Source organism: Tachysurus fulvidraco, chromosome 8 (genome assembly GCF_022655615.1).
Source record: "Tachysurus fulvidraco isolate hzauxx_2018 chromosome 8, HZAU_PFXX_2.0, whole genome shotgun sequence".
Lineage (NCBI taxonomy): Eukaryota > Metazoa > Chordata > Actinopteri > Siluriformes > Bagridae > Tachysurus > Tachysurus fulvidraco.
The window spans coordinates 16,974,712-16,997,026 of record NC_062525.1 but is presented as its reverse complement, the minus strand read 5'-3'; the positions used below and the strand labels follow the sequence as shown (position 1 = coordinate 16,997,026).

Sequence of the window (22,315 nt, the reverse complement as noted above, 5' to 3'; positions counted from 1 at the left end):
AGCTTCAGAGTAAAATGAAGTAAAAGGGATGGACAAGCTATGGGCTTCGCAAACTGGAGAAACTATATGATCTAAAGCAAAAGCGAGGAGAGGAAACATGTCCCTTTTTGAAGATATACAGAACCTTGCAAAGGCAAGAATAGAAAACTTGCAACGTGCACGACATGTGCACAACAAGTGATACGTGCATGCGTTGAAATGTGATTTGGCAAAGTCTAGATGAGGGGACATGCTGAAGAAATTATGTGACAAAAGTTGAAAAGAGGAACATGCATGAATTGTATATAAGAATGCTGAAGTCCAGTAGGACTTGAGTGCAAGTTGGGTGATTACTTGTACCCCTGGTACCAGCTGGTTTGTTTGCTGTCTTGCTTGACCACCAATAAACAAATTCTCATCTGTATCCCATCTTCATTAGTTTGGCTGTTTATTCCTTTTAATTGAGAATTTATTTAGTCAGATTGTGTGAGCTAGCATGGGCCAACATAGGGTAAAGAAGAAAATGTCTGGCACTAATGGTGTCAAAATAAGTCTTGCTGAATGATTAGGGGTGCAAATAAGAATGAATATCTGGAATAACATATGAAAACATGGACATTGTTTCAGACATTCACTTTTTGCTGAACACCAGCACTTATATAATCACAGCTACTCCAGCAGTCTTTACTAAGGCTTTATTAGCCCTAATTTTTGGTTTTAAACAAAAAGACACCTATTTTCAGAGCTGGAGCCTAGGTCAAGTTATTTTATCTGCACTTTCACATAAGGTGAAGTCCTGTAAACTAGCACAAAGGGTAAATTGGTACAGCAGCATTTATTTTGTGGCCTGTTAAGTAAACACCTAAGTCAAATTGACGACTAACATTCTGTCATTCATTATGGAGACTTAAAGAATAAGTTGCTGTGATAAAAGAAAGTTTAAAAAGTGGTTCAAAAACATACGTGTGTGTTGTTGTTGTTTTTTTTAAACAATTAACATATATCTGGAATCTTATCTATTCATATTTCAACCCACACCAAAACCTGCCCAGGCATGAGGTTCACCTCAGAACAAAGAAATGAGAGAGAAAAGCAAGAGCCATGGTTTACTGACCAAGAGTGAAGAATGACATTGTTTAAATGGTCTCAAATTGTGAGCCTTGAAACATCAGTGCCAAATGAACCCATGATTATTGTTGTATGATTCTTCCAAATTACTCTGAGACTGTTTTCCACAGAATGTGCCACTGGTGTAATGAAACACTGTCCCTCAGACTGTGACAAACAATAACACATAGTCACCACTATGGAGAGCTGTTGGCTAGTTGAACAGGGAAGCAGACGTTAAGGGAACTCAGACAGAACGAAAAAATGGCTATTAAATGTAGTTTGAAGTATTTCAACATTATATGAATCAAGTTCTTCAGTCAGCTGCACGTTGAAGTGCAGAGGTGTTGAAATGGTTTTTTTTGTTAATAAAATCCTTGCATTTTATATTGTATAGAATACCCTCAGTGCCATGGGTTGCACATCAGTATATAGAGTCTCAAACAGCAAAAAAAACACCTGTTGATATGTAGGTTTTTGCACTGAAGCAAACCTGGTCAGTGATCCATAAGGATGGCTCGGCTGACAAAGTTCTGAAATCAGTTATTTCAGTTGGTCATGAATATAAGCGCATCTTAATATTTGGTCAGAATCATGGTCATGTGGCCATGTGAACTTCACACGCTAGTTAAAAAACCCATTCAAAAACAGTTGATATTAATATTGATTTGGTCCAGCTGCGAAGGCTTTCTGTTTCATTTTAAAGAATGGCTGTGGAGGATTTTCTCATTTAGCTACAAGAGTATTAGTGAGGTTGGGGAGTGACTTGTGGTGAGAAGGTCTGTTATGCAGTCGGCAATCCAAACCATCAAAATTGCTGGTTAAAGTCAGGGGTCCGGATTGGCCACTACAGTTTTTTCCAAACAAACTTGATTTGTGCATGAGGCAATGTCATGCTGAAACACTTTTGGTCTCTGAGAATTTCTACACAATTGTGTGCTTCCACCCTTTTGTCAACAGTTTGGGAAGACATATAGTCCTGTAGGAAATGGACGATGCTTTTCATGCCATTTCCTGCTTATGCTGTTTTAGCCCCTTGAATCCCCACAATAGTTATTAGCAGGTGTTTACTGATGGGGTTCATGTTAGAGACAGGACTTTTTTTAAGGTTTCAGACAGACCAGTTTCAGCAACTAGGCCAGAGTCTTGTTTTTGGCCATGTTTCCCATGCTGACTTTGCTGTTGGACAGTTACATGAAACTGAGAAAGAGCCAGTGTGGATATATGATACTTGTGGGCAGGCTACTAATGTACAAGATGTTCTGTAACTTATCAGTTTTCAGATGTTGTATATACACAGGTGTGGTCAAAATATTTTTTCTGCTTTCCTAGACAAAATTTTGAGTCTGAGAAATTTTGCTTCATTCAATATATACAAATGGTTTTAACTTTTTTAGACAATCTGTTTCGATTTCTCAAGCATTATTACATTCATTACAGCACCTTTAAAGTTTTTGTAATTTGAAGGATGGCAAGTTTAGTTTAATCTTGATTTGTTTCTGCATTTGTCTGTCAATTTAAATCACTGTTGCGTCTGATGCATGTTTGGGGGGATTGTTTTTGCAGGATGGAAACTACGTAACTACAAGTCTTGTCTAAATTGACATACACATGCTTATATATTATAGATTTTTATGAAAATAGAGTCATCTGAAATTTAAACAGTTAAAAGAAATATTCAGCAGAATAGCCATACTCTTAATGAGTTTCACACACTGCATTAGACTCAAATTCAAACAGTAATAAGTGGTATTATATAGTCAGAATCTGAAATAATAAATTAAAGAAGTTTAAAAGATGTTTACATTTTTATTCTTATTCTTTATTTCACATTCTTGTAAATTGTTTTTACATAGTGAAGTACATTTGGGCTGCAGTACAGACCGTTGCATTTCACTTTATTATGACCAACGAGAATCAATAAGCTCAATTAGCTAAATTAGTGAGATTATTATTTATAGTATCATTGCCTATGATCTTGATTACTGATGGGGAGAACATTTAGTGCATGCTAATTATAGTTAGATCTGAAACATAACATAATGTACATGTCTGCAATAGGAAAATAATCACACATTGTCTTGTGCAGTTAAATGATTTTTATTCATGACATTAGGTCAACACCACCAACCAACACAGTCAAAACTAATCAAATTATAGCTCCCTTTTTTGCCACACATTTTATAATTCAATAAACCACAGCAAACCAGTTAATGCAATGAAATTTAAACAATTTCATACAAAGTATCACCAGACTAAATAATGTTTAGTAGAAGAAAGAAAGACATGAAAGAAAGATCATATTTGTTCATAGAAACCAAATCATTTTTTGCAAACAGTAATGCTACACATTGTAGGAATCCACGGTATATGTGTTAAACAGGTAGTGGCCAATTAAGTGGACACAGAACACACCATGGCTGACGATGACCAGCACAGAAATGGACAAAAGAGCATAGATAGACATGGATTTCTCAGCAGACCCACTCACCAAACACTCCTGATCTGGGCATCCAGTAGTGTAACTCTTACATAGGAATACTCCTTGGTTTAGTTTAGACATGTTCCAATAAAGCAGAATATACACAAACCAAATCTCCACCAAAACCCGCATTACAATGCTAAACAGGTACAAGAACACAATGTTCTTGCTTTGGTGCATGTCAAGGTTCTTTATCCCAGCTGTGCTATTACCAGGGTCACTTACAATTTTCAGCTCACCCAGAGATTCTTTGCTTTCTCCAGAGCTTTTAGCTAAAACAGAGTATAAGTGAGCAGTGAAGAGCTCCATGACCAGGACCGTCAGGATGAAGAGGATGAAAATATAGTTCCATGCCATTATCACAGGCTTGTCAAAGTGCTGGTTGAAGCAGGCTCTAGTGCAAATGCTGTCCTTTGTGATGATGCAGCTGAAGTCTGAGTTTAGTTTAAACCATGGCATTTCAGCAATAAAAAGCGTCACAAGGCGAATACAGAGAAAGCCGAACCACACGGTGCGCCCTTTGTAGTCGGTGGTGGCGGCGTCGACTGCAGTGTGGAGAATGGGGATCAGACCTGTAACAATTGCTGCCATTTCCCTTCAGGTTTAAGTTCTTCTGGCTAATAAAGAATACAAAACCTGTATGTTAACAAGTTATTGACTTTTAGAAATATCAACTATATGGTCTCTATTATTGTTTCTTTTAAATTAGACAGTTTGTCATTAATATATAAAGTAAACTTACCTAGAGAAAATGCCGGGCAAGAACAAGGTGACAGTCTTTGGTATCAGCAATGCTGACAATGATGTTATATTCAGACACCCAGTGTATAGTGCTCTGAACTGCTAACATCATCAAAATTTCCTTTACTCACAGTGTTTATCCACACAGAATTTAGGTCACACTTTTTTTTATTAGGTGCTTTAAGAAATAATAACAGGAATGTGTTTTTAAAAACAACCACTATGATTTACAAGAAGAAAAAAAACAAAAAACTCAATTTTGTTATTAGAAATAAAAAAATAAAAAAAAAACAATCTGTTACAATTCTTTGAGATACTTTATTGAATACAGAATAGACAACTGACATTTGTCTGGGGATGGAAGGTGATTTGAAATGTACGGGTCTTTTCTATAATCTAATAAATTCATGCATTTGTGTAAAGTTGACTTTTATGTAAAATACTGACCCTTTCAGTACCCTATAAAACAAAATGAAACCTCAGGGAAAACACGTATATCAAAGATTGATATAAAATGTGATATAGCAGCAATGATCAAGCACACAAATACACAGTTATATGTAATAATAATAATAATAATAATAATAATAATAATAATAATAATAATAATAATAATAATAATAATAAAATAATCATGTTTAAACAGCATCTTTTTCTAGTCATCATACAAAACTTCTCGGTTTATACATTCAGTAAAAAAAATCACATACACAACCCTTAAAATGTTTTAAATAAACATGTGAAGTGTTCTATGTTGAACCTTACAACAGAGTTCTCATCTATCATATGAGCAGAACCTTTTTGAAATTAAGTCAAAAACCCTTAACAATCCAAGTAATCTTTGAGAAACCTGCTAGGAGTTGAAGGGTCAGCAGGAATTATTAAGAGACTTGTATGTATGTATCTGTGTTTGGTGAATACATGATGATTTTAAGCCACTGCTTTACCCTGATTGCAGCGGATCACGGTGCGTGTGAATATACCCTGTATAGGACACCAGTCCATTGCAAAGCACCATGCATATGCACATTCACACACACCCTGGGGCAATATATAATATCCAGTACATATTCTGGCAGAACTTTCACCAAACCTGGGACCCTGGAGACCTAGGCAGTAACACTACCTGCCCTTTCTTGTATGGCATGCCAGTCTGGGACTATTGCCCACACAGGTGATTTGTAAGTCCTGTCACATGCCTACCAGGTAGGAAACAATACTTTGTGCTACCTTAATCAAACACCCACCCAATATTGAAAATTGCTTTCAATACACTGTTATTTCAGTTGTTCTCATCTTTGTTTTTGTACACATGTCCTGACATCGTCTGAAATGCTGTTGCTGGTACGATGACAGGCATGGTTAGAGAAATCGTAGCAGGCTCCGATTTTATTAGGGAGGATGAGCTCGGTGGGGATGGCAGTGGCTGTGTGTGGGTAATGTCTGTCTGTGGCAGGGGCGATGATGTCTGATTTTCACGGTGTGTACGCAGATGTTTGCGGAGGTAAGCAGCAAAGAGGAAAGATTTACCGCAGACTGCACAGCAGTGTGGGCGGCTGTTCGAGTGGATGCGCTGATGCTTGCGTAATCCAGCTTTGTTCAGGAAACCTTTGCCGCAGCTTTCACATACATGTGGCCGTGGCTTGGGGTGTACCTTCTCATGTGCCTGGAGTTCAGATAACTGCGGGAACTCAGCCTGACATGTTTCACAAATAAAAGGGCCAATGCGTATATTTGTGGAATCTGATGGAGGAGAGATTGCATGGAGGCTGTTGTGGGCCTGCACCTCCTCCCATGTTCCAAAGGTAATCATGTCACAATGAACACAAGAGAATTGTGGTCTGCTGTTTTGGGGAACGACTTGCTCAGAATCAGGGGCCTGGTCAGAATCAGGGGCCTGTTCTTGTCGCACTGGTCTCTCGGGTATGTGAGTCCTCTCGTGTTTGCGCAGACTAGATGACATGACAAATGACTTGAAACACATCTGGCACTTGAATGGCCGCTCTCCAGAATGCACCCTCCTGTGCTTGTTAAGACTGGAGCGCTCTGCAAAGGACTTGCCACAATCAGTGCAGGAAAATGGTCGAAGGCCAGTGTGTACCAGCATGTGCCGACGCAGATCCCAGGAAGCAACAAAGGCCTTATCGCAATTTTGGCATTTGTATGGCCTTTGACCCGAATGCACACGTTGATGCACAGCCAGATCGGCTGGCTGTCGAAATCTCTTGGTACACTTGTCACAAGGGTAGGGCTTAAATCCCTGATGTGCCCTCTGGTGCCGGCGGAAGCTGGAAGGGTCTGAGAACATCTTTCCACATTGTGGACATAGGAAGGGCTTCTCACCTGAATGTGTGCGAAGGTGGGATTGGTAGGAAGAGAGCTGAGTGAAGCCTTTACCACATTGCTCACACTGGTATGGCTTGCTCTGGGAGTGAATACGCAGGTGGCAGGCCAAGGAGGAGGAGCGTGAAAAGGCCTTGCCACAGTCTGAGCAAAGGTATGGCTTTTCACCTGTATGAGAACGCTCATGGTTCTTGAGATCCTTGAGCTCTGTATATGTCTTGGAACACTGCTGGCAGGAATATGGCCGGTGGCCTTGGTGATTGCGCCGGTGCTTGCGGTACACAGAGGGGTCAGCAAAACTCTTGCCACATTCTGCACAGAAATAAGGCTTCTCTCCTGTGTGGGAGCGCTGGTGAACTTTCAGCTTGGACAGCGTAGGATAGCTCTTAGTGCAGTGGGGACAAGAATGAGGCCTGTCACCACTGTGTTGCGTCATGTGAATGCGCAGGCAGATGGCCTGCATAAATGCCTTGCCACATTCAGTACAAACAAAGGGTTTTTCTCCAGTGTGGGAGCGGCTGTGATTGCGCAACTCAGTGTGGGTCTTGTATGCTTTATGGCACTCAGGGCATTGGAATGGACGCTCAGCCGAATGTGAGCGCTGATGTTTAGAGAGTTGAGCTCGACTGGAGAAGGTCTTGCTGCATTGCCCACAGGTGTATGGTTGCTGCTTGTCTTGACCATGAGCTGAGAGTTTATGGCTCCGCAAGGCTGATGGGCTGGAAAATGCTTCGTGACATACTAAGCATTTAAATATGTTCTGGGATTTTGACGGTTTCCCTTTGTTTCTTCTTTTAGTTGGTTTCTCAGCTATGTTTTCACTCTCTTCACTGGGCTCAGTCTCAGGAGATGGTGTAATCTGCTCAACTGTAGGTGGGCTGCCTGGCTGAGGGGAGGCCATCATTCTGTAAGTTAATAATATTTTGTTATGAGGTCAATGCCAGAACGTGGATAATTCCAGTGTTTGCACGTCAGCTTAGTGGTTAGTACTAAAGTGAACAGATCATTTACAGAGTACAGCAGGCGACACAAAATGGCCGGCATTAGGACCTCAGGGACAATTAGTCAGTTATAGACAAAACACTCGCAGGGGGAAGTTGTCTAGCATCTACAGTCCAACACCTGACTATAATCTTCCGGGTGGCCAGATATATCGGTCATAATCATGCATGCGTTATTATTTAAGGACACACATTTTTATTTAAGCCCACACATAACAGCCAGTGTAACACAAAATGGCTGGCTTTAGGACCGCTGAACTATACGAGCTATAGGTACTTTAAAACATCCGTCGGTGTATGTATCATGATTACATTTCACAAAGTATGTGTGCAATATGATGAGTAATATCTTACCAGTAACTTCAGTATTAAGACGTAGGAGCTGTTTTCCGATCTGAATGGGAACTGAACTGAGTCACCGGTGCTTCAGTACCCGAGAGGCTTTAGGACCGTGAGTCCGAGTCGGTAAGAAGCTTCAGCGTTTCCGCAACTCCACGGGACTGTAACAAAAAAGAGTGATATTTCAGTCTATGAAGAAATAACACCATCTATTTGTTTGTCTGCAAACGCCTGCTAGACTTGGCGTCATGGTAAGAACATCACAGTCGGAGAAACTACTTTGCATTCGTACTAGAAAACGGGTATTGTGGTATTGTGGGAGGAGAAATAGAACAAGCTAACCGCTAAAATACGGCTACAGTTAACGTTTGACGAGAAACAAACATCGAAAATAAGGTGAACAAAGTGCCCGTTCGTTTGGGATACGGAAAGTATCGGGTTTATTGTATCATGTTTGGGATGTTAGTTATATGATATTTATGTAAATCGTGAAAATTTTGCCGTCGGACCTTGTTTCATTGTTGCACATTTCCTGTTTCTCAGCGGCAGCAGCCGGAAGTGGGAAAAGACAATTGGTGCGGACGGGGACGTGTACAGCCGCCCTGAGTCAAAAAGCAAATGGATTTAACACACCTGCGAATAACAAAACCTTCGAAAACATCTGCGACGTCTTGTGTATGTACTTTATACCATCATTCAGCAACGATAACTATTTGGTGTTAGTCAGAACTTATGCTAGGTGTTTTAGTAGGAAATGCTAACAGGCTAGCGAGCTATCTGGATACATTAAGCTAATGCGTGTCGATGCTTGTTCAGTTTATCATCTTGTTTTGATCAGATGGCCGATTAATTACAGATTGTTGCTTTAACGTCGGCAATTCACGTGTATTTCAGTTCTGGTGCGTTTAGAAATCAAGACGGTAGCCAGTTTAGTGACAAGGTTATGTTTGCCGTGCTAGCTACCATGCAAGGGAATTGTTTACTGTGTAAATAGAAGTCCATTGTGTTAGCCAGCTGCCTTAGTCTCTACAAGTTAAAACCTAAATCGTGTAAAAACTCTCTCACAAAATCGACTGGTACGTCTATAAATGTTACATCCGACGGAATAGAATCTAAAACTTTTGCTTTATGTTTGATTCATTTGTTCATTTATTTATTTATTTTACTTAAGAAGAAACTTTTTTTTTTCTCTCGCAACATGTAACTTATATGTGATCGCCTCCGTTCCTCTGCTGAATATGGGAATAGGGACATGTTTACTTTTTGGTACACGTGCAGTAAGCCATCTCCAGGCAAGTGGATTTGTGTATGATTTAATGTTCCCGATAAATCTGTTCATCTTTGCTCATTTTAGATATAACCTCTCAAGTCAATATGACCTTTCAACAGTGCATCCACAAATCAAGACAGATTTCTGTCTTGTTACATTACTCAGATTTAACTTTTAGCAGTTACATTTTTAACCAAAGTGCCTGATATAAAAAGATTAAATAAAGATCCCCAAAAGATGAATCTGATCCGCAAAGATCAGTCTTGCTAAGATTAGTAGACCATTTATAACATAAAAAATTGCCTAAAATGCTATTTGAAGAATCTTTAGTAGTGCTGTACAAACATTTTTTTAACCTCTCTCTCTCTCTCTCTCTCTCTCTCTCTCTCTCTCTCTCTCTCCCCAGTGTCCGTCTACTGTGTACATGGTTATGAGCCCAGTTATCAGATTTTCAATGGCATGGAAAAGAATGCATTCATTTCTCCTTTCCTAAACTTTACCCCTGCATATGGACTTTACATACACCATCACAAGGACCTCACCTTTTTAAAAAAAAAAAGAAAAGAAAAAAAAAGGTGCTTCCATTCCTCGTACTCAAACTGGCTCTTGTTAGTATTTTACATCACTCTTTTATACCATTGTGGCTATGCAACAGCCAGGTAAGACCAAAGGCTTTTTATGCAAGCACTGTGGTATAGCATGTTCCAACATGCCCAGTCTTTTGGAGCACACAGAATCATGTCATCAGTCCGAGGATGACAGGAAATTCAAATGCGACGAATGTGGACGGGGATACAGACACGCTGGGAGTTTGGCTAATCATAAGAAAACTCATGACATTGGCTCCTTCCAGTGTCACATATGTGCTCGGAAGCTGTCCAACGCATTGGCTCTCAAAAGTCATTTGCGTATTCACACTTCACGAAAGAAGTACACTTGCATGGACTGTGGAAAAGGCTTTCGCCTCGCAACCCAACTGGCAACTCACCAAAAGGTGCATCGCAATAGAGTGTTCCAGGAAAGAACAAAGAACAACGAGCTGAAAGATAGTCAGACTGAAGACATTTGTGATGACGAGCAATTACAGGAAGTAGCTCAGCAGGATTTTGATATTATCCCAGAACTGCCATCAGACTTAGAGTTGGATGTTGCCCCTGATAATGGCTTCAGCAATGGTTTGATGTCAGAGCTGATTCCAGGCTCTGCTGGCGAACATGACGCCACTGGCGATGACGAGGATCGACCGTTTAAATGCGATATGTGCGAGAAGACGTATAGGCATCATGGAAGCCTGATAAATCACAAAAAAACTCATCAGATGGGGATATTTGAGTGTTCAATCTGTTTCAAACAGTTCAACAACCTTGCTGCCCTTACCAGTCACCAACGTATCCACAGTAAAACTAGAAGTCATCCAAGCATGGCTAGCCCATTGTCCCCAGAGGCTTATACAGATGCTGAGTCAGAAGTGGTGTCAAAGGTGCTACAGAATGGGGGGGCAAATACACATTTTTGCCACCTTTGTCAATCAGCATTTCCTAACGATGATGAGTTTCAAAATCACATTATGTTGCATAACTCTTCTTCAGTGTCCTTTGAGCTCCCTGCTAACATACCAGAAGACCACCCTTTTTCATATAGTATTAATCAGTCACCCGAGTCTAATCCATATCCATCCTCCAGTGACACTCCGCCATTGCCTTCATTACTCGATAAAGCTGTTGATTATGACCAAACCCAGGGACCAATGGAAAATGGTCATATATATGTACCTCACCCCATTGGTGATGAACCACCACTTTTAGATACTCAGGGAGAGCATCTGGCCCTGTCTTCAGAAGACCTCAACCCTGAACTTTTGGAGCAAGCTACTGAGGATAAACACGATCAGTCTGGAAGTTCAGATCGTCGTTTTAAATGTAACGTTTGTGGCAAGAGCTACCGACATGCAGGTAGTCTCATTAACCACAAGCGCTCTCACCAGACAGGTATTTTCCAGTGCTCTATCTGCCGTAAGAACTACCCACATCTGGCTGCGTTGCGCAGCCACCTTCGCATCCATAAGGGGAGACCATCTATGGTGATTCCCACTGCTGAAGGGGACTGGCTTTCTTCAGAGCCCTTAACACATGAAAATCAGCATGGAGGCTTTACTCATGACGGCGATGTGAGCGGGCTTCTGGGCCTTAATCAGGATTTGGGAGACTCTGTACACATGGATTCTGATGATGAGAATGTCAGCGATCCCAATGACTCAGAAATCCATGAACAATTTGACGATTCGTTCTCTGAGGATAGACACCTGGACCTACCTCAGGATGAAGCCCTAATGGAGAGGCACATGTGTGCAGACTGTGGAAAGACATTTACTGATATTGCAGGGATCAAGTCGCACATGTGCCCTCTTTTGAATCAGCAATATCAGTCAAACAGTATCGGTCCTGATGGTGATATGGACTTTAAGACTGCAGACTTTAAACCTGCTGTGGGAGATTCAGAGGAGCACATGGCTTTTGAGAGACACAACAATAGTGACATTTCTTACTTTCATGACACTATGCATGATCAAATGATGAGTGACAATGAAAAACTCCACTGCAAAAACAGCGACGAAGAAGACGACGAGGACGAGGAGGATGACGGAGAGATGTATCAGTGTTCAGTGTGTGGGAACCATTACACCAGCATGCGAGCGCTCAGGAGCCACCTTCGTGGTCACACTCAAATCCACGGAACCCCGTCAACATCAGGCCCCTCCTCTATGTCCTCCCTAGAGGCTGAGAAAGATGAGGAACCAGGTCAGGTCCAGCAAGGTGACTGTAATTTGATTATCTGTAGCACTTGTGGAGAAAGTTTCACAAAAAAACAGGACCTGCTAGCCCATCAGCTTTTACATAGCAATACAGTGGATGGACAACCAGAACAATATGTAACACAGAACCAGAATGGGCACCAACCGAAAGAAGAAAACGAGAGTATTATCTGTGGGACGTGTGGTGTAGTCTGTACCAGCGTTGCTGAACTTGAGAGTCATAATTGCCCTGGACAGTGCGATGAGAGTCTGGAAGAGTATGACGACAAACGAGATATCATCAATGCTCTCGGCCACAAGCCTGACTATTTTAAGGAGAGTTCAGAGGGTGGAGGGAGACTGTACAAATGTGACCAGTGTGGACGTTCCTACAGACATGCAGGCTCCCTTCTAAATCACAAGAAGTCACACAAAACAGGAGTGTTCCGTTGCTTTGTCTGTCAGAAGCGCTTTTACAACTTGCTGGCCCTCAAGAACCACCAGAGAACTCATTTTGACGTTAAGAAGTAAGTAAAGATTAGTTCTAAATGTTTATTCTGCTTCCATGGCTTCTATAACTGCATGAATGTCACCATAAAGTTAAAGTCAATGCTCAATATTCTTTTTCCCTCCCCTCTACTAGGCATAGTTGCACCGAATGTGGGAAGGCTTTCAAAATCCACAAGCAACTTTTGAACCATCAGAGAGTTCATCGGGAAAACAAGGCCAAGATTGAGGAACTCAACAAACAGATTCAGGCTCTCATGGAGATGAGTGGGAGTGTGTCTGTGAGTGGGATGCAGGCGGTCAGTGCCGGCAGGAAAAGACGCGGCCGACGCCGCAAGCAAAAAGACATTCCTGTTAGCGAACAGTCCAGCCCAGAAAAAGACAGCCACTCAGGGGATCCTAATGACCCACGGCCTTTTGTCTGTGACCAGTGCGGGCGAAGTTATCGGCACGCTGGGAGTCTGGTCAACCACAAAAACTCACACAAGACGGGAGAATATTATTGTGCCGTTTGCAACAATACCTACAGCAACCAGTTAGCGATGAAGAACCATTTACGCATTCACTTCTCAATCAAAAAACACTGTTGCCAGGACTGTGGGAAGGCATTCCGGGGAAACAAACAATTACTGAACCATACTTGTAAACACAATTGCAAGAATGCAGCATCGAAAGGAAAGGGTAGAGGTCGGAGACGAGCAAAGGAATTGGCATGCAAGAATTGCAGGCTGGTATTTCCTAGTGCATTACTGCTTGCAGGCCACACCTGTAGCACAGAACCTGACCCTAAGTCTACCCCTGCAGTCTCTGACCATAACCACAACAGAGCCACATCTGTGGTAAAAGAGGAAAGGCCTTTCAAGTGCAACATTTGTGGTCGAAGCTACCGTCATGCAGGCAGTCTGCTGAACCATAAGAACACGCACAAAACCGGCCATTTCACCTGCTCCTTCTGTGCCAAGCCTTTTTCAAATCCCATGGCATTACGTAATCACACTCGCATCCACACGCAAAAGAAAAAATATGTCTGCACAACATGTGGCAAGGCTTTCCGTCTCTCTAGCATCCTCTACAACCACCAAAAGATCCATGCTAGAGGAGTTATTCATTATAGCTGCCATATATGTGGGAAGAGGTTTCAGGGAAAATCTGGACTTAAGAGACATCGCTGTTACAGAAATAGCTCATCAAGCTCTCCACTCAGTCAGGACGGAGGTGACAAGTGTTACACGTGAGTGAATTCATCTGTTGGGATTTGGTAATACAGAATTTCGAGGGTCCTTTGTTCATTCCTGAGGTTTTTGTTAATGATCCAAATAAACACCTTATTTTTGGTATTATTCATGCAGTTTTTAATCCTTTTATTCATTTAATTATGGATGGATAGAAATATGGAGGACAAAATTTTCATCAACGTAAGTAAGATTCCCCACAAGAGGGAGCTGTTAAAACCCAAGGAGGATTTGTGTCTGATTATTAGGAACAGATGCATGTTTGGAGTATACAACTATATGACAAATTCTTGGGAGGCTGATTAACTTCTGAATCATGTGTTCTGAATAAAACTGGATCAATGGCACTGTTTATGATTTGTAATTTTATTGTAAATTCTAACCATTATTTTACTATCGTTTTCCTTCTCTTTTGTAGTTGTGACCAGTGCGGACGCTCCTATAGACACGCTGGATCTCTTCTCAACCATAAAAAGACTCATTCTGCTGATCTGCTCCACTGTAATCTCTGCCTGAAAACCTTCACCGACCATCTGGAACTCCAGAGCCACTCTCAAATGGCTCGTCACTGCTGTCCTGATTGCGGAAAGACCTTCTGTGAGTTTGCTCACCTGCAGAGCCACATGGAGGTTCACAGCAAGGGACTCCCTTATTACTGCAGTGTTTGCCAGCAGAACTTCCCCAACATGGCCAGCTTCGAGCAGCACCAGGAGGTTCACCAAAGCATCCAAGATCAGTCTCGTCATCAGCAAGACCTTCAGTTGTCACAGAGTTTGGCCTGGGATTCTGGATTTAACCAACAACTAGGAATCCAAAATCTCTCCAAAATGGATCCAGAGTTTGGCCAAATGCATGAAGGCTTCTCTGACCAGGAAGATCAGCAAGAGAGTGGTGAGGCATTTGATAAAGAGGAGAAGAGCCATGTGTGTGAGCACTGTGGCCGTTCATATCGGCATGCCGGATCCCTGCTCAACCACAAGAACAGCCACAAAACGGGCTCCTTTTTCTGCTCAGTGTGCCAAAAGGAGTTCACCAACCTGATGGCACTGAAGAACCACCGGCGAATTCATACAGAGCCCAAGCGCTACCAGTGCCTGGAATGCGGCAAGGCCTTTCGTGTGTCTACCCAGCTTATCTGCCACCGACGCATTCACACGAAAGAGAAGCCTTTCTCCTGTGTTCTCTGTGATAAGCGCTTCTCCAGCAAGTCCAACCTGCGACATCACCAGAAGCTGCACCAGAATGCCCAGCAGACCTTTGAGTCCTCCTTCAACGTGGATCCAAATGCCTTCATGGGACTGGGTGTGGAGCCTTTCCTCTGAGGCAGAGTCTGCAGGACCAATACTCACTCACATCTCTGCGTTCCAAAGGAAGACGACAAAATAACATTTCTGTTATGGAACTCTTTCCCCACCCAAGGCCCAATGCCAATAAACGTAACACATCAGGTTTTTCTGCTGTATTTGTCAAGATGGTGTCCAAGCCAGATGCTGTTCTTGGCAGTAGTTGCCTCCTGTACTGTTGTATTTTCAAATACTTTTCTTTAAAGGACACTTAAGACTGGCATTGACGTGATACTACCTCTGGTAGGGACAGTGATACTGTAGAAACTTTAGAATAAGTGATGGTGCCTGTCAGAAACCATTTTAGATTTGAATGTTTTGATGTATTTTTTTTGTTTTGTTTTTGTTTTTTTTCTTTCCTCACAGAGTGCACACAAACTAAAGACATATATGGTACTATCATAGGTCTCAACATGAAGACTGGGGTAAAAGTATGATATATTTTCCTAGACTTTCCCCAGCACATAACCTAGGAGTAGAGTCCGACCGATTGTTTGGCTGCATTTTAATAGAGTCAAAGAAATAAATCGTTGACATAACTTGATATTTTAGTGAATAAGAAAGAAGTCCCATTATGCATGTTTTACCTATGTTTTCAGGTCACTGTATTCAGTCGTCTCATTATAGACATCTGTTCTATAAAACTGTCTTAATTAAGTACAAGCATCCTCAGTACTTTCATCACGGATGACACCGTTAATGCTGTTAAACAGCAGCCATAGATTTCGTAGCAGTTCCATTCGGCCTGCCAAATAGAAAATATCAATGATATTTATTTATTTATTTAAAAATCATATTTATACCCCCATGTTAAGATCTGAACAACTGTTATCACCATTTTAATGTGGTAATTTACATGCAGGGTTTTAGTTGTAACAATAACTTGCCTAGGTGTTTCCACTTCTGGTTAAAATGTTTTTACTCCAAAAGCATTTCAAAGTGAAGCGTTTCTAAACGTTGCCAAGTGGTAAGGTTGAGATGTATTTTCTCAATGTGTGAATTAATGTATTCTTTTGAATATCATTTTTATTTAACCTACAGTTCTTCCGATTGCTGAGCAAAAAAAAACCTGGTTAATCAGATAATAAGTAAACATAGAGATCATGATAAAAGGGACCCAGTAATCCATGATCGGTCGGGCTCTATGGTGGGCTGCACCTCCTAGATGGAGACACTTTTCAGTAGTTTTGAAATTACTCAGGTTTCACACCTTAATCACTAAAAAAAAATAATATAAATGATTAAAACCATATGTTTTCATCTGATGCACAAAGCATCATGGGGAAGGTATATTTTTGTTTGTCAAGGATATGATTCCTGTTTGTATTTCTATGTGCCATTTCATATCATTGCCCTACTTAGAATAAAACATATTAGTAGTTTCCACTTATGCCTATATTTCAGTACTTACTGATTATTTAAGAATAGGAGTTGTAGACCTTCGTGGTGGCATTGAATATGAAACTCCACTGACTTCGGAATCTTTGAGATTCACTGTAATCAGTTACATATATCTTAAATATAGAATATTTATTTTTGTTCTTACAATCAGTGTTTCTCTTTCTCAAGTAGAGGACTAAGCAGATACTGTTTATTTGTAGATGTTCTTGCCCTCACTTCCTGGAACTCAATAAACACAATGTAAATGTTGCTTTGGATTCACTTTTCTTTTTTAGAGCAAGGAGCGGTGTTTTTTTTTCTTTTCTTAATAATCCAGGAGATAGAGGATATTATAAAGGGTTTGTGTTGTATTTTTTTTTAAATTAGAACACTGATTTATTTGGAAATCCTTTATTTACAGTCCATATTCATTCAAAACATTTAGAAATATCATGCTTTTACATACACATTCAATGAATATGCAACAGTTGTCTCAGTTTATTGCCTATAAAAGCTTAGGCTGTTTTACAGTCTAACATCAGGTGAACCTTTTTAAAAAGGATCAAACGCTGGCCTTAATTTTGATCTAATCTAACAGCGACTAACAAAAAAAAAAAAAGATATAAAATGAAAGTAGTATAATTAATCTTAGCTTTACCGATATATTTTGTCTGAAACATGGTATGCCCATTGCTCATTCTGTTGTTGAGGGTTCTGGTTTGTTGGGTGATCATTGGTCAGATATGTAATCTGTTATAATACATCAAAATGGAATGGCAGCATATGTAAGAACAAATGAATGTATTTTAATATGTAGTTTACAATTATGTTTACTGGTTGTAGCCTATTCAGTCACATGCCATCGTCACATGCAGCTTTTCTGGATGAGATACAGGCAAATTCAAAGGAAAAACATACACTTATCTGGCTAAGGTAAAGCGACATCACATATCCTGGCACTTTGGCAATGCGTGTCAAGACCACAAAATATGTCTGTAACTTTCCTGGAGAATCAGGGCTGTTGTCTGTTTGAAGTCTCAAAGAATCAATGCAAGATTGGTATTTAATTAGTCTGAGTGTCAGCAAAAGCCATAGCATAACATTTTGATCATTTTCATACTTATCAAACTAATTCAATGAGTACTTATTCCCCCAACCCCCAGACTCTACCTCCCGACAGAGCTGTTTTTCCTTGAATTTCTCACCTGCCTGTATTCAGATTTGCATTTCCGCAACACCAAAGAAAGACTAAGTAACATTCTGAGCACTACAATGACCACATCCTAACAGTGCATAGGACACAAATATATACAAAATGTATCTACAAATCATTGATTACATATTACATTCAATAGGCCAGTATAAAACTAATGTGGAGGTAAACAGTTTCTGTATAAAAGGTATTTCTTTATATAAAACAGCCACTTCTACACTACAGTTCTGGAAGGATATGGCAGTTTTCACTGGATTAAAAAAAATGGACATTCATAGACATTGTAAGAACACAAGGGGCCATTAATGCTCAAAATGGGATATGGAAAAAAAGCAGAATCACTTATGTTCTAAGTAAAAAAAACACTAAAAAAAAAATAGAATGCCTTTAAAAAAAATAGAGGTTCACAAACCATTTCCTTCGTTTGTATTGGTTGTAAGGCATCGGTTGTAAGGCATCTGATTGTTGCTGATGTATAGGAGTCCACTCAAAAAGCACCTTAAGTAAGCTCACACAGTGATGGACAAAGTCTGAGGTTTTTGAGATCACAGTGACTCTATACCAACTGAATATTCTGGAGTGTTAATAGCCTATGTTGGATCTACCAAAAATAATAAATTAGAAAAGTCAAATGCTACTAATAGTACACTCTGTAGTCAATGTATTAGCAAACAGATCGCCGACTGTATCAACAGCTTCCTTGATACCTTGAATTCTTCTTTCCCTTTCACTGTTGCTGGAAAAAAGCAAAAGGCAAACAGTATTTTATAACGTACCCACTGCTTACACAGGTAACTGTTTGTACTGTTACTGTACTATTACATTCCAAATATTTTGTCAGCAATAGTAGGGTATGATGAAAGGTAAAATGTTATATCATTAAAACTTTAAAACAAGTACATACCTAATGATCTGCCTACACCGGATAAAGAGGACCTGTGGTTTCTTCGATGGGCTCTAAACGATAAGCATGAAGGATTTAATTAGTTATGAAAAGCCCTAAAAAAGGTATTCAGGTGTCAGGTATCAGGTTCAGGTATTCAACACAATCTCATTTACTTCACATATTGGTGCTTGTACAATGAATCTATTTAATTGTGCATAATACAAACAACAGAAAATCTCCTTTTGAGTCGATTTGTTTAATTCTTACCGCTTAAAGTCCTTTTGGACTTGCATTGATGTACTAGCACTCCAATGAGCAAGGCTCCGAAAACAACCACAGCTGCCAGCACTGAGAAACTGGTAATGGCTGCTACTCTCCAGGAATCAAGGTGCTCGACTGGTGGGCCTGTTAAACACAGGACAATATAGATTAGAGGAGTTTTATTTGCTTTTAGAAACTTCTATAAAGAGATAAAGCACTTCTTTATTTTAGCAGAATGCTTTTAATGCTTTCAACTACTACTGCTCAATCCACTCCTAATGCATTTATCTGACGTACAATAAAATGCTTTTGATAGGATTACTACGAACAGTTCTCTATTACTGTTCAATATCTTATTACTCCAGACTTTGCATGGTTAGATATTAAGGCAGAATTATTAAAAAAAAAAAAAAAAAAAAAAAAAGGACATGCTGAATTATGTTTAATCCAGGTTTTACCAATATATAAATGTATTTTATTTTATTTTTAACTATTTAACTATTATTAACTCACATGTGTTACATGATGGGGTTTTGGGGAACTGTATGCATGTAGAACAAGGCACACAATCACCCAGATCGCTGTTAAAGAACTCTGACTGTGCACATGAGTAACCTGTATGAAGAAAAATGTACAATAATAAGAACAGGTTTATACATATTTTATTGCAATAATTAACTGTGAATAAATTGAATATCACAAGTATCAGACTACAATGAAAGAACTTCAGCGTCCTGTGTTTCAGTTCTAATTCATATGAAATGAGCTGGGAAATTCCGCTCTAGTGATGTGGTGGAGCACTTGAGGTGAAATGCTATTACTCAGCCTTCAAGAGTGTAAGCAGAGATTTGTCTGTATGAATGTTTGACAAGACTGTGATGCAGCTCCTGACAGCTTACACAGGAACATTGCAAGCACGGAGTTAAGTGACTTCATAGGAATCTGAAACCCAGCTCTACCACAGATGATTTTCACCTTGTACAGAAGCTTCTGACGTAAATTTTCAACTAAACTGAAAATCTTGTGGTTAGACATCTGCCACAGAGTTCACCATAATCTCTCTGTCACAGAGAGACAATACTGCAAAATAATATTCTACTATACAGGTTAAGATTGCTGTGATATAATTTAACAAAAAATACTTTATATACACAGTATGTAGGTATGAATAAAGCAAAGTCGGTACTGCACGGACAATCCTAAAAATAATATTTCTGATCATATTAAAATAAAATTTACAAAAGCAGCTGGGTAAAGGATGAGTTAAAATGAGACTTCCTGTGAACTTTGAAGTCAGCAATTCAACTACCTGTGAAGTCAGCAATTAATTAAGTATGAAACAGGTAATTACAACTGAAACAGGAAACGCCAACTAACTACCTATACTGAAAAAACCCACCTTTACTACGCTTATGTTGCCTTTCTCACCTGCACAAATCTATTGATGTAATTATGGGTGATTTATATACATTTTCAATGGTTCATTTTTGATCAGCATTAATTGTAATGACCTGTACAGCATTTGGTGCAGCTATATTATAAATGTGTATGTGTGTGTGTGTGTGTGTGTGTGTGTGTGTGTGTACATAGGATTATCATAGTGTCTATGACATGAAGTATTAGTGTTATATGTAGTAAAACGTGTAAACATGCTCTAAGTGATCATAAGGTGTTCCATTACGTTGCCTCATGAATAAACAGGAGACAGCTAATGAAGTGCAGCCTAAACCACACAAAGTGTATTTGGAGAATAAACATCTTCCCAGGCTGTGTATTGTCTAAAGATTTTCTCATTACATTTGCTGCTCTGCTCCACCCTAGAATCTGTTCCAGATCTCCACAAACTTCACACAGAGCCAATCTAATGGCCAAGGAGCTGAGGCTGTATCCCAAACCGCTCCACATTCCCTACACTATGTGCACTACGTCCAATAAGTAAAAGCTCCCAATCCCTGAGTAGTGCACTACATGTGGGATATGGAGGCGTTTGGGGATGTGGCCTGAGCGCACAGGAACATCAGCTCATGCTGCGTGACGGAATGAAACAAGGCCATCGGAATGCGGAACCGGTGGGAACTCCAGCTGCTAAAGGAAACGACTCCATACGACGAGGAACTTTACGAGCCGAGCCATGTTCATCTAATGTGACCGTAAACCGGGACGTTGTTTCTTAATCACTCACTATTTTGTACCTGCTATTGAAACTATCACATGCTCTCAAATGGACCAAACACACACTTTGGTGAACGTACACAATGTTAAATAATCCAAATATATGGAATATATGAATTAAGCCAAAGGATATTCTTACTTTTTTCCGCGTTTGTTCCACTTAAATGGGTTCCAGCCACGAGAACCAAGCAGAGGGTACGGAAAAGAGTGCCGATATCCATTGAGCTTCGTATAGTCAAATTTCAGAGTGTGTGAAATGTGAAGTGTGTGTATGAAGTGTGAAAGCGGCGGCTGATGTGGAGCGTTAGAGCGCAGAACAGCGCAGCGTAGCGCAGAGCGCATGTGAGTCAGTCATGGCGAGAGTGGGCCTTGTTTTAACAAAGCCCACACCCACGCTCTGGCTACAGCTCCTATGACTCATTTCCTCTTCTCTTCACTGCACTGAGATTGGCTTTGTATACAGCGAACAGCTTTTCTGGAGAACAGTTTTCACTGACACTGTAGGACATCCCGTTACGGTGTTTGGCGCCATTGAAGTGCTAGACTGAATTACCATAAGTTTACATGAAACTTACCAGTTATGGAAATAACACAGTTGCGTGGGTTAAACTATGGGTTATTCTTTTTTTTTACTTTTGTACCATGTTTTGCGCACGTATTTTTTTGGTTTTTATATTAAACAGACACTGAACTTAATTGAAAACCATTGTAAGAGGCTCGAAGAAGTTTGAGAAGGACAGAAGGAACAGACCCCAGACTTTCATAATACCATGTGAGGCCCGATGGGCTCGTTAAAGTCACCACACCCAGTGACGCCACGCGCTGAAGCTGCGCCAAAGCGCACAGTCTGACAAACAGCCCTGTCTCACAGCCCTGGGGTGGGATTATTACCATCACTAGGAAAACACACACACGTTTCTTAGCAACACAGACGTAACAAAATGAAGAAAGAAGAGAAAAGTTTTTCCACTGAACATAAATGGGCAACACTGGACTGCAGATGAAGAGCATTTATGTACTTTCACTATATTCTATGCAATAGTTGAATAAATAATGCTCCTGATTTTCAGGTCGACATTTGTCCTTCTTATTAATAAGGCCCATAGCTTTACATGTAAGGTATAAAGTTTTTTTGTTTAAGACTGTAAAGCCTGATGACATCCGCATTTTAACATTTAAATGAACTCCATTTTAAGACTGAATGTCATTTGCATTTACACCATGTAAATGCCATCATGCATAGAGCTCATCTGAATCAAAGCCAAATA

General features: G+C 40.2%; 4 protein-coding genes across 5 annotated transcripts; 1 reads left to right on the top strand and 3 right to left on the bottom strand.

The window, feature by feature from the left end:
• Window positions 1–3,151: 3,151 nt before the first annotated feature.
• LOC113638977 lies at window positions 3,152–4,488 on the bottom strand. The gene is made up of 2 exons (XM_027140584.2): window positions 4,311–4,488; window positions 3,152–4,185 (listed from the first exon to the last, which is right to left on the bottom strand). Exon 2 carries the CDS (start codon window positions 4,157–4,159, stop codon window positions 3,431–3,433), a length of 729 nt encoding a protein of 242 aa, XP_026996385.1. The 5' UTR covers window positions 4,160–4,185; window positions 4,311–4,488; the 3' UTR covers window positions 3,152–3,430.
• Window positions 4,489–4,607: 119 nt separating this feature from the next.
• znf668 (zinc finger protein 668) lies at window positions 4,608–7,556 on the bottom strand. Its single transcript, XM_027140583.2, has one exon. The coding sequence runs from the start codon at window positions 7,554–7,556 to the stop codon at window positions 5,592–5,594; it is 1,965 nt and encodes a 654-aa protein (XP_026996384.1). The 3' UTR covers window positions 4,608–5,591.
• Window positions 7,557–8,057: 501 nt separating this feature from the next.
• znf646 (zinc finger protein 646) lies at window positions 8,058–16,786 on the top strand. 2 transcript variants are annotated; one of them, XM_027140579.2, is made up of 4 exons: window positions 8,058–8,243; window positions 9,669–12,580; window positions 12,697–13,791; window positions 14,211–16,786. In XM_027140579.2, the coding sequence occupies exons 2-4, from the start codon at window positions 9,909–9,911 to the stop codon at window positions 15,112–15,114; spliced, it is 4,671 nt and encodes a 1,556-aa protein (XP_026996380.1). In that variant the 5' UTR covers window positions 8,058–8,243; window positions 9,669–9,908; the 3' UTR covers window positions 15,115–16,786. The 2 variants fall into 2 exon arrangements, with proteins under 2 accessions (XP_026996380.1, XP_026996379.1); XM_027140578.2 differs by lacking the exon at window positions 8,058–8,243 and adding an exon at window positions 8,536–8,667.
• A 124-nt stretch (window positions 16,787–16,910) lies between these two features.
• Window positions 16,911–21,487, bottom strand: LOC125145350. The gene is made up of 5 exons (XM_047817560.1): window positions 21,187–21,487; window positions 19,389–19,490; window positions 18,882–19,019; window positions 18,633–18,685; window positions 16,911–18,464 (listed from the first exon to the last, which is right to left on the bottom strand). Exons 1-4 carry the CDS (start codon window positions 21,266–21,268, stop codon window positions 18,645–18,647), a joined length of 363 nt encoding a protein of 120 aa, XP_047673516.1. The 5' UTR covers window positions 21,269–21,487; the 3' UTR covers window positions 16,911–18,464; window positions 18,633–18,644.
• Between the last annotated feature and the right edge of the window lie 828 nt (window positions 21,488–22,315).

Bases quoted from the DNA above. Each gene is read 5' to 3' on its own strand.
- LOC113638977 (XM_027140584.2), bottom strand. From the start codon at position 4,159: ATGGCAGCAATTGTTACAGGTCTGATCCCCATTCTCCACACTGCAGTC.
- znf668 (XM_027140583.2), bottom strand. From the start codon at position 7,556: ATGATGGCCTCCCCTCAGCCAGGCAGCCCACCTACAGTTGAGCAGATT.
- znf646 (XM_027140579.2), top strand. From the start codon at position 9,909: ATGCAACAGCCAGGTAAGACCAAAGGCTTTTTATGCAAGCACTGTGGT. The intron at 12,581-12,696 runs GTAAGTAAAGAT...CCCCTCTACTAG, and splicing joins ACTCATTTTGACGTTAAGAA to GCATAGTTGCACCGAATGTG. The intron at 13,792-14,210 runs GTGAGTGAATTC...TCTCTTTTGTAG, and splicing joins GGAGGTGACAAGTGTTACAC to TTGTGACCAGTGCGGACGCT.
- LOC125145350 (XM_047817560.1), bottom strand. From the start codon at position 21,268: ATGGATATCGGCACTCTTTTCCGTACCCTCTGCTTGGTTCTCGTGGCT. The intron at 19,020-19,388 runs GTGAGTTAATAA...TGTGTTTAACAG, and splicing joins AACCCCATCATGTAACACAT to GCCCACCAGTCGAGCACCTT. The intron at 18,686-18,881 runs GTAAGAATTAAA...CTTATCGTTTAG, and splicing joins GTCCAAAAGGACTTTAAGCG to AGCCCATCGAAGAAACCACA.